The sequence below is a fragment of the Chiloscyllium plagiosum genome, chromosome 22 (genome assembly GCF_004010195.1).
Source record: "Chiloscyllium plagiosum isolate BGI_BamShark_2017 chromosome 22, ASM401019v2, whole genome shotgun sequence".
Classification (NCBI taxonomy): domain Eukaryota; kingdom Metazoa; phylum Chordata; class Chondrichthyes; order Orectolobiformes; family Hemiscylliidae; genus Chiloscyllium; species Chiloscyllium plagiosum.
Genome location: NC_057731.1, coordinates 57,176,768 through 57,188,443, shown reverse-complemented (window position 1 = coordinate 57,188,443; position 11,676 = coordinate 57,176,768). Strand labels below are relative to the sequence as shown.

General features: G+C 40.1%; 1 protein-coding gene across 1 annotated transcript in view; it reads left to right on the top strand.

Annotated features, from left to right (window-relative positions):
* The first annotated feature begins 231 nt into the window (after positions 1-231).
* Positions 232-11,676, top strand: part of rbm20 (RNA binding motif protein 20) — a 225,249-nt gene continuing 213,804 nt past the window's right edge. Inside the window, exon 1 of the mRNA XM_043713177.1 lies at positions 232-804. Coding sequence (XP_043569112.1) covers positions 686-804 — 119 coding nt within the window. The 5' untranslated portion in view covers positions 232-685. The remainder of the gene's footprint in view (positions 805-11,676) is intronic.

The window sequence follows — 11,676 nt, the reverse complement described above, 5'->3', positions numbered from 1 at the left end:
CACTATATTAACTGCTTTCCCATATTTAGCAGCGAACATGTGACTTTGAATTGAAATCTCGTGAAGGCTGGCTTATTTTTAATCGATAATTTTCCTCCTATTTTATTATGTGATTTATGACGTTGAATTCCAGTGCAGAGAATTCCTGGGAGGCTGGGAGTGTATTGGTCAGGAGAGCTTGACACTGGCAACTTTGGAATCTGATCTCGCTGCTGTGTGAGGAATCAGGAACAGCAGCTGCTCCCAGGCTGATCCTGCACCTACTGGGTGACTGATATCATTCCAGACGCATCGGCTGTACTCTGTACGTACATGTCCTCAGTCTGGTCTCTGTCAATTGCACTGACACAGAGACAACTTGGCCTAGCAGCATGATCGCAGTGACCCATTGGATTCAATCCCTTTGAACTGGTGCCTTGCACGCCTCCTCTTAACGCACCCGGTTTCCCGCCTATTTCTTTGGAGACACTCGTCAAATGAGTGAATAAGTTTGGCGGAAAAGTTTGTTGGCGAGTCGGAGGATTTGGGAGCAGGACTTGGTTACACCAGCTTTGAGTGCGTCAGCCGTGTACACTGACTCCTTTAAAGTGACAGGTTCGAGGGGCAGGAGTCACTCAGTGCTGCTGGTGGGAGTACACGCTGCTTGCTCTGAAGACTGGGGGCTAGACAGCAGCTGGTTGTTACCATGAAGAAGCACAGCAGGGACTTTGGCACCAAGAAACTCACTGAGAAGGGAGCAGGCGACATGGCTACCCACACCCCAGGCTCTGGCCCAGCAGGAGGAGAGGCCCAGATCGTAACAAGGTAACCTGAACAAAAACCGTACAAAATAATGTCTTTTCATAATGTGAGAAGTGCACAAAATATCCAGAGCGTCACTCCCTAAAAGCTGAGAAGACAAGGAGTGTGCAACTGTGGAACGCTGTCAGTTTGATGACACCCGGTTCCACAAATAATGTACATGGGATGGGTGGTGGGGGCAGTGGGGATGGGTGTGTGAGAGGGAGAGGGGTGTGTGTGGGGGAGGGGTGTGTGAGGGAGGGAGTGTGGGGGAGGGTGTGTGTGTGTAGTTGAGGGTGTGTGTGTAATTGAGGGTGTGTGAGGGGGAGGGGTATGTGTAGTTGAGGGTATGTGTGGGGGAGGGTGTCGCAGAGATAGAATAGAAATTCCCTCCGAGTGCCTGTGTCAGTGAACACCGGGAGCAGTGAGAGGTGAGGTGAAACCCCAATGGATATTCCAGAAATACTGCCAATCTTTACAAGTTGAACCCATTTTGCAGCTGAGGGTTTTAGGTGATATATAAATTCAGGCAGAGCCCAGTGAAATCTCCTGTCAGGGCATTTTTACAATGTTCCACACTGACAGCAAAAGGATGCAGAGACAGAAACTGTTGCAGAGTTTGTGTTAAATCAAGTAGTTTGTGTTACATTTAAATATGGAAAATAAAAAGCATCAAAAACCTGAAACTCTGACACTTAGAATTTGATATTGCACCTTTGTTATGGATTTGCCTTTTGGGAAACTTATCAATTACTGTGCGCTCACCCACACTCAGCTACACAGGAAGAAACCAATTCTTTCAATTAGAAAACATTCTTCTTGCTTCTCCTTAGTTATTATAATTTCTTGTATCAACTCAGTTATAAATTACAACATTTAAAAATAGTTCTGCCAGTCCACTGCATATAGTGATGTGCCACTGCAATATCCATTCTTAAATGTCTTTTATGTAAGTGACCATGTTAAAATTCATAAGACAGAAACTCTTTCCAAATTAACTCATATTTTAGAGAAAAGTGAAAGATAATTCCTGGATAATTAACACGAGATGACTGAATTATATTGTCAGCTGCTTGTAAATAACTGAAGTCATTCAGCAATAATCATATTAAAATAATTCAGAAAGTTTTAATCAATCTCTTTGAATAATGAACAACCACATCCACACACACATATATATACACACAGACACACGCACACACACACATATACACACACAGACACATATACACACACAGACACATATACACACACAGACACACACACACACACACACACAAACGCACACACACAGTTGAATTTGCATTTCCAGCATTGTAATTGCAGGTACATTCTATTACACATACACACGCACACAGACACATACACACGCACACAGACACATATACACACATAGACACAGACACATATACACACACACATACAGACACATATACACACACAGACATATACACACGCACACGGACACATATACACACACAGACACAGACACATATACACACACACACACACGCACACACATGACTCTAAACCCAAAAAAGGGACTTTTGAAAAAAAGGAATAAGCAAGAAAAATAGCAATTGCACTTTCCAAGTTTTGTTTTGGCTCAGCACTGTGGGATATGATGTCAGTGTGAAAGATGCGAGATAAACCACGTTAGATCAAATCTGAAAAGTGGAATAACAATCTGATGATGTTTTTATTTTTGCTATCCATTTGTTACTACTGGGTCTAAGGGTAAATGTCAATGCTCCTTGGTGATTGGTCAGCTTTGATTATGTGGGTCCAGAAAATGAGAAATGAGCAGTTCTGACCATGAGTACTAATGCACTTGTATTGCAAGCAGGAGGGTGCAGAGTTGTTCCTGTCCTTACCTGGACCTTTAGTTTCTGATCTCTGACAAGCAGGGAGCTCAGTGAAATCATTCCCAGCCACACACTGAGCAGAGGGAAAGGACAGGACTGAGACTTAGCTTCATGCAATCACTGACACAGAGATATCGACAGGCACTTGTGGATAGACCCAAGGCCTGCAATAGGAGTAAGGGAATTACAAATTCAGGGGAAGTTGAGATTCTGGGTGGATGATCCCAAAGCAAAAGCTTTATTTAAACTGCTGCTGATCACAAAGCTCCCCTTGCTCGTTAAACTTTAAAATGCGGCCCGCTGTCAAGGCTGCCGGTGTGTGGCTCCTTATAAAATAAAAATCAGACATGAATTGTCGGATGCGATACAAATTCAATGGAAAAGGAACTTTAGCTATTCAGTCATTTTAAACCAGTAAACTTGTTCATGAACTATAATGAGGTTTTGATGTAAAACAAAGTGCAGCACTGCATAAAAATAAAACAGAAAGAATCAGCCAAGTTCAAGAAGCAATTCAATTTATTTTATGTGACTACATTTCAATATTTAATTGATAAGTTTAATTTAGGTGTGATCATGTATCTGACAAATGATGATCAAGACTGAATATATATGGTTACAATGTATTGTTTTTAAGAAAAAAAGACTTGCATTTATGTATAATTTAACAAATTTAACTTAATATTATGAATCTTAAAAAGTAATTTCCAGATTTCAAATCAAACTAATATGGTTGAGCAGACATATAAGAATTTGGGATTAAAACTCAGGTTTGACGTTTTGAACTTATCACAGTTTGATTTGTAAGCAACACATTTTGTAATAGGGCTGTCTTCTGAAACTGTGTGGAAAAGTTTAGTCCCCCGATCTATACAGTTACTTCAAAGCTGTTTAGGTATTTCTTTCTGCTTTTGATACATGTTTGTGTAATAATACAATGTACTTACACAAGCTGCAATTTATTTGTGTCAGTAATGAGGACCTGGGGCTGTATAAACCAGTCAGGTTTTGTTGTTGGCAAAACAAGGAAAGACAGAGAGCTATCGGCTGTGTTGTTAATGTCGTTAGCTACCTTCGAAGTTTAGTCGCAGTGAGTTTGGAAGCTGGTTATGGTGTTAGTGTTAGAAAAGACATACTCTACAAATTCCTTCAAAAGGAACATTGGTAGAGTCTCTCAAAATTCTTTTCAAGGCTAAATCTTCATTTGTGTTTTTCTTATCACTTGTCTTCATCATCTGCAAAGTACTGTGAGATTTTTCTGTCTGAGAGGGTTGTGAGCGAGTTCTCATTGTATGTGGAAATGAGACAGTTTCTATCCCAAAATGAAGCATATCTTAAAGCTGCAGATAGCTTATTTCACACAGAAATTCCCGGAAAGAGTGAGACTCATCCATTGAGTTGGTGTTGCCAATAGCTGCAGGGTTGTTGACATGAAATATGCTGCAAAGGAAAAGATTTGTGCGTTCATCAGCAAAAACAACAAGTTGTGCAAGTCCCACAACTGCCTGTGCTTACACACCTGTAGGTCACTGTCATTAATAAAGACATGTATATGGCCAGGAAAGAAGGACAAAGCATTTCAAAAATGGGTGGACTTAACGTAAACATTTTCCAGTTGATGGAAATGAGCTCTGGCATGTGTCTGTCAGCACAAGTTCTGTTGTAGCTACAACTGCCCTGTGTCACAATGAAACAATGCCCTGTGCTTTGTCTGTGTTTACTGAATAACCTGATTCAGGAAGTGGACGTACCATTGGAACACAAGGTAAATCACCTCACTTTAGACTCATCTTCTGGTAACTGGGAATGTGAAGAAATGATCATTAGAGTGAATTAGTGTGTGGATGTGAAATGCCCACCTCCCTCTCCCCATGTCAATGTGTAACAAAGTTTAAACTGTGGCAACTTACAGGTAAAGATACAGTTACTGGCAAATCATTAAAAAAAATCAAATGAAGGCTCTAAATTGGACATTATGCATCTCCTGCAATTCCAAATGAAGCCAACTTCATTTCGATTTCAATATGTTTTGTTACTTTTGAGAAGGCTGTACCAGTTTAGAATGTACCCAAAATGAATCTGAAAAGACAAATCTGCTGAAAGTATATATTCAAAATGTCAGAATAATTTGCTGTGATAGATCTTTTTGTGAATCTTGGCTAAGGTCCTACATATAAACCACCATTTTGTGAAAGTAGTGTTTATTTTGTTGACGAATTCTGTATCTTTCCTTTGAGCTGTCAAACTGGTAAATGCTACTCATCTTATCCCAAGCCCAAATATTGAAAGACTATCAGAAATATGTAGTTGATTGTAATGTCTATTCTAGTGATGATAATTCTAGCAAATAACATGCAGGAGCTTCATTAGGTCTGCTCATTGCTGTCATGTGGATTAATGCTCCAGTATAATCAATAACATTTAGGAAAGAGTTACTACTGCACTGCAAAACCTACAACCCCAGAGATTATTCGCCTTTAATTGGTAATATTGCCTATTGGCCTTTATTTACAGTTGAATGTGTGTCTGTCAGCAGTGGGTCATGTTTTAATATCATTGACAGGGAGGAAACTCAAGCCTTCGAACCTCAGTCCATTCAACATCAAGAATTTTAGTTTCCATCACATCACATTATTCCATGTGTTTCTGTACATTCTTTAATCTTCACATTTCAAATAATGCCTTTGTGACAATATATACAGGCCATCGCATTGCCAAATTGTGAAATGAGATGAACAATGCTACAAAGTGTTAGGCTGTGCTATGGAGTATATTTCTGCACCTCCCGGAATGATATCTGGAAAAGTCTTTGTTGCAGTAATTTGGACATTTGGTGCAGCAGCCATCTCAGTAAAACTGTGTGTGAAGAATTAGCAGATGAAAATTTGATTGAAGTAAATATTAAATTTTTAATGATTGCAGCCGCCAACTTGTTGGGACTCAAGGTGATGAAGACTTTCTGATTTGGCTGGTCATTAACATACTGTAGTTTGAGCTGTTACCATCTTGCACTGCTGGGAATGACCAACCCAAAGGTACAGAATAAAAAACACCTGAAAGGCTCTTTCCTCTTTTTAAAGTTGCAGGATTGTTTTAATAACGTCATACATCAAAACTGGACCAGGGCTCCCCTCTTCCCATTTTCCATTAGGTTTTAAAGCCAAGGCATTAATACTGACATGATATCAATAAGACTCACTGAGAATGTCACTTACCCAGTAGTCGAGTAATCATTAACATATGTTAACGGCTGATTTATCCACAAACTTACGTGATGAACATTTTTATGAATTGTATGTCCAGAAAATCCTCAAATAGTTTATTTCTATGTATCAACTTTGATTTTAACTGAAAAGTCAATGATTAACATTTATATCCAGACTAATTCATACTGTCCACCATTCACTTCCTTCAATTTATCAGAGTAACAAAAAGTGAGGGAAGTCAAAAGGAATATGCTTTTAAAAAAATGTATTCAGTGCTCCAGCATAGGTTACTTTTCTTAACAAAATGTTTCATATATTGCAGGTTTATGGGTTATTTAGATACAGTATTTATTCCAAATCTAATTCCAGGCTGTGTTAAAACCGCTTGAATCTGTCTTGAAATATTGCTACACTTTTGATAAATGCGCAATGGGTATTTATTCTTGATCACACACATGGGAACCGCACAGCGAATTACGATGTGAGCTATTCTCTTTCCTAGCAAAACTGATATTGCATTCCAGATCTCATGAAAAGAGAAAGGTCAGAATGAGAACATGTGCACATGTAGATTAGAGACCCTGAATACACTTCAACAGGATTATATTTACACATGCTTTGTCAATGATAAGAAAAAACTGCAAGGTCTCTTGTATAAAATCAGAAATCTTCTGTTAATCTTTGCTAAAAGTCATGTTAGATACTTGAAACTTGTTCCAGAAGAAATTGCTGATATTATTGTCAACCATAACTTAGATTAATGAGTGAGTGAGGAGTGAGTGAGTGAGGAGTGAGTGAGTGAGTGAGGAGTGAGTGAGTGAGTGAGTGAGGAGTGAGTGGGTCAGTGAGTGAGGAGTGAGTGAGTGAGTGGGTCAGTGAGTGAGGAGTGAGTGAGTGAGTGAGGAGTGAGTGAGTGAGTGCCAAGTCTCGCTCTTTATTTACACCACACTCCAGAAAAAAACAATGGAAGATTCGGCCCATGTAAATCTTGTTGTTTATTTATATTCAAAATGTGCTTGTACAAAAACACAGGCACATACCATACATCTGTGTTAATGTGAATGCAAACCTGTGTGTGTATATATATCAGAGTATATGTGCATGCAGATGTATTTATAAATGTATAGCTTTATGCTTGAATGTTTAAAGAAACAGTATTCACATTGTTGCATGTAAAATGTAAGCTTTTGTGTGGATGAGTGAGATGTCGGGATATGTGTCTGTGACTATGAGAGCTCAAGCACACCCCCCAGTATATGAAAAACAATATGAACTAAATTCTATTCTCATTGTGCTGAAAAGAGAACCCATAAATAACCAAATCATTATCATGTGCCCTTAATCGTTTTAGATTTTAATTCTGTGAGTACCATACACACTGCTAATTCAAATGATCTTTCAGAGTTTTTGAAAGTTTTGGAGATGGCATAGTTGGTATTTGTTGTAGAGTGAGTGAGCACTGAGTTAGGGAATGAGACTAGATTTGTAATGAATGTGTATCAGTGAAACACAAGTTGGTAGGTTTATAAATGGCTTTGAAATTTGCTTTTCTGGTGAAGCAAACCTTGCCACATTGACCTGTAAACCCGCAATGTTGCTGAAGAAACTGCGCAGTTTGCAGATCAAATCACTGCTGAACTCAGCCTTCACATTTAATATGCTGTGTCCTCAACACCAGATTTATTGCTGCCCAAAAGTTATCAGTCAGCAAGTTTTTAGATTTCTCTGCCTTGCTGTCCGCTGTGCACCCCGAATACCACACTCAGAGAGCAAATGTTTCAAAAATAGAAGACTTGCTTGTTCTTACACTCTTCGTGGTGACATATCATCAGGGATATTGTGCAACACGCCCGACATAACCCGCTGTGTATGTCTTTTCAGAATTAAACCCTTTCTAAGATTTGTTGGTCTGCGCGTTATTACAGAATACCATGGTGCCTGAAACTAATTCACTGTGAATTTTCAAACTCTTGTCAGTCTGGAAGTCTCCATTATTCTCCTGCCAACAAAACCCTCTGTTTTGTCTGTCAAAAATATGATTTCACAGTAAACTGGAAAAGCGATAATATACTTTTTAAAGATCCTGTAGAATTCAAGTTACCAAATGAGCAAATTAATTGTAATGAGATATCTTCTACTAAATGTGTTATTTGAAAATGTTCACAGTCTCAGTTAAGTAGTTTAAATTTACATTGACAACGAAACTCAGTCCAGGGCCCAATCATTGTAATTAATTAAAATGAGACATTTTAAGTCCGTATGTTCCACTGAGAGTAGAAACATAATCCATTTCTTTCCAGAAATTACTTTTTGCAAATTTTTTTCACAGTAGAATGGAATTTTAATTTAGATGATAAGCAGAACAGAGATTCTCAAAGCTAATGTTCTCAAATTCGCCAAGAATATTAAAGACATTTTATGAACGTAAGGTGTAATAAAGCAAAAGACCATTTTAATGCAAAATCCTTTGAAAGATTGCTGTTGTAAATGCAATTGAGTATAGCTCATGGTCACAAGGGGGGGAGGATTGAAGTAGAAAATTAAATGGAGACGCTGTTTATTGTTGATCGAGTCGGTCAGTGCTCTTAGCTCACAAGAATTCACAGAATTCCTTCAAAAGTCGGCAATTATCTCAGTCCAAAGTGGCTAAAGGGGATGGTCAGAACTGACTTGGAAAGGACATTTTCTCATGTGGGACAATTTCAAATGAGAAGTCACAGATTTAGATTAATCCACAGCTGATTTATAACAGAGAAGAGGAGAAATTACTTCTTTGAAAGGGCTGTGAATCTGTGGAATTCAGTCCTCCAGAGTGCGGTGGGCAGTGAATGTATTTAAGGAGGAGATAGACAGGCTTTTAATTAGTAATGGGGTTGAAAAGTTATGGAGAGTGGGCAGGAGAGTGGAGTTGAGGCCGAGATGAGATCAGCCATGATGGTGTTAAATGACGGAGCAGGCTGGAGGAGTTTAATGGCCTCTTCCTAGGTCTATCTTCTTATGATCTGAAAGAACTGTTAACTTATTGTGACAGAAAATGATGTGCAAGAATTTAAAACCATTGTTACTCCAAATGAAAAGCAGCTCTGGCTTTGTGTCTGGCACATTACAGTGAATCAAAACTAATCTTCTACTAGGAACATAGACATCCACATGTCCTCACTTGCAAATCGATGAATATATGCTCATGTCGTCCAGTATGTATGTTGTCATGTATTGGTGTATGTACACACTAGGTCGGTCCATGCTGTGACATTTCTTGTGGAAGGGTGAGTACACACGGTTGTTGGGAGGAATTTATTTTGAATGTGAGCAGTGGATCACGCTTTCCCTGCTCCAGAGACGGGAACAAGATTGAAACCATCCCGATAAAATATATATGTGGTTACGCTTGTCATTAAATTGTTAAAGAGAAACACACTATCCCACTTTCCCAGTGAATTGCTGGAGCCCCTTTGTCCTTGATCCTTCCTCATCTTACTGACAAATTTGAACTTATCGTGTTTTTTCCCTAGTAATTTCTGAATAAATATGCATCACATGCACACATGTTGCTCAGCTTTACAAATTAATTATTTCTGGATGAGGAAAAAATAATTTGAGAAACTTTTTTTCCTCTTTCCTGAGGGTGGTGTCTGCCTCAGGAACTTTACTGGTGTTGTTTAAAATTACAGAGAAAGTTCGTTTAGTGGAGTCAGCATTTCTTGCTGGATCTGTGTGAGGTCTTAGCAATGGTGTCTGGTAATTACTCAGGACGCAAAAGGAATGCTGTGCCTGCAAACCCGCGAGCTGTGCTCTTTGGAGTGAGTCTTCGAGATCGAATTAATCTCCCGTACCACCACCGCACCCCCCCCCTCCCCCTCCTCTTCGATGGGTTGATCTGACGATGGGAGGACAGCGCCGTGTCCTTATAAAGTAGAGAATGTGTTCCTTCATACGGTTGGTCTGGCCACCGTGTTTGGCTGAGCCAGCGAATATGATTTGACTGCTGCCATTTTCCTCCTTGACCTCCCTCTCCAGTTTCTGGATGAATAACCAAATGTCTGAATGAAGCCAGTTTCTCAGAGTTGTTTATCATGGGCAGTTGTTCTGTCGTGTGTGATTAATCGCCCTGAATTCTCGAGGCTTTGTCAATAAATAATTTAAATTGGTAACATCTTTTTGATTGAACATTTGGGTCAACTTTAACCGATATACACAAACCATACAGTCATCAAATGACTGTGGACCACTGTGTATGAACAGATGGAGATTCTAATTACTGCCGTGATGTTTTCTAATTGCACAACTGATGGTGAATGGTGTTACAATAGGAGAGACCCAGATGGGTTAATCTAAAACATTAATCAGAAAAGAATTGTAGGACCTCAGGTTATGGGAGGATGTCCTGAGGCTTTTTAGAGCCACTGAAGAGTTGTTGAAATGTTGCACCTGTTATCATTAAGGAAATGAAGCAACCAATTTGTACACAGCAAGCTCCCATAAACAGCAATCTTGTTTAACAATGGATAGTCAGTCCCTAGTGATGTTAATAGGGAATCAATATTGCCCAAGATATGAGGAGACCTCCCCCTTAGTCTTTTTCAAATAGTGCCAGGATCATTTCTCCCTCCATCTGAAAGCACAGATGAGGCCTCGGTTTACTGTCTCACTGTAAAGATGGTGACAGTGTTGCAGCCCCTCAGCTCTGCACTGGGTTCCCAGCCGGAATTCTGTGCTGGGGTGAGACCTGGACCGTCATTCTTCGGACTCAAGAGCAGAGCGTTGTCACTGAACCATGGCTGGCACCACTGAACACTCATTGTGGAATATATTTCTTCTGCATATTCTATGTTGGTTAAAGCAGGAGTCCTGAAAATACTTACCAAATCCCCAGGTCAGCGAGTGGCAAATCAGCCAAATCTTTGCTGTACAGGACAAGCTCCGGATAGACACTGCCCATTCCTTCAATGGAAATTAGATTGTCTTGTGTAATACAGGAATACATACCATAAACTTTCGATGGAAAGAATGATATAATTTCATCAGAGAGAAGGTTCACTAGAATGGTCCCTGGTATGAAGGGATTGTCTTCTGAGCAAATATTAAACAGTTGGGACTCTACTTCATGGGGTTTGGAAGAATGAAACATATTGGATTGTCGAGAGTCAATGCTGAGAGGGTGCTCTTCCTCATGGGAGGGTCTAGGGCCAGAGGGCACAGTCTCAGAATAAAGAGGCACCAGTTTAAGACAGAGATGAGGAGGAATTTCTTCTCTCAGAAGGTTGTCATAGAGTCATAGCGAGGTACAGCATGGAAACAGACCCTTCAGTCCAACCCATCCATGCCGATCAGATATTCCAACCCAATCTAGTCCCACCTGCCAGCACCTGGCCCATATCCCTCCAAACCCTTCCTATTCATATACCCATCCAAATGCCTCTTAAATGTTGCAATTGTACCTGCCTCCACCACTTCCTCTGGCAGCTCATTCCATACATGTACCCCCATCCTCTGGGTGAAAAGCTAACCCGTCAGTCTCTGTCATATCTTTCCCCTCTCACCCTAAACCTACGCCCTCTAGTCTTTCCCCTCTCACCCTAAACCTACGCCCTCTAGTTCTGGACTCCCCCACCCCAGGGAAAAGATGTTGCCTAATTACCCTATCCATGCCCCTCTTAATTTTGTAAACCTCTATAAGGTCACCCCTCAGCCTCTGACGCTCCAAGGAAAACAGCCCCAGCCTGTTCAGCCTCTCCCTGTAGCTCAAATCCTCCAACCCTGGCAACATCCTTGTAAATCTTTTCTGAACCCTTTCAAGTTTCACAACATCTTTCCGATAGGAAGGA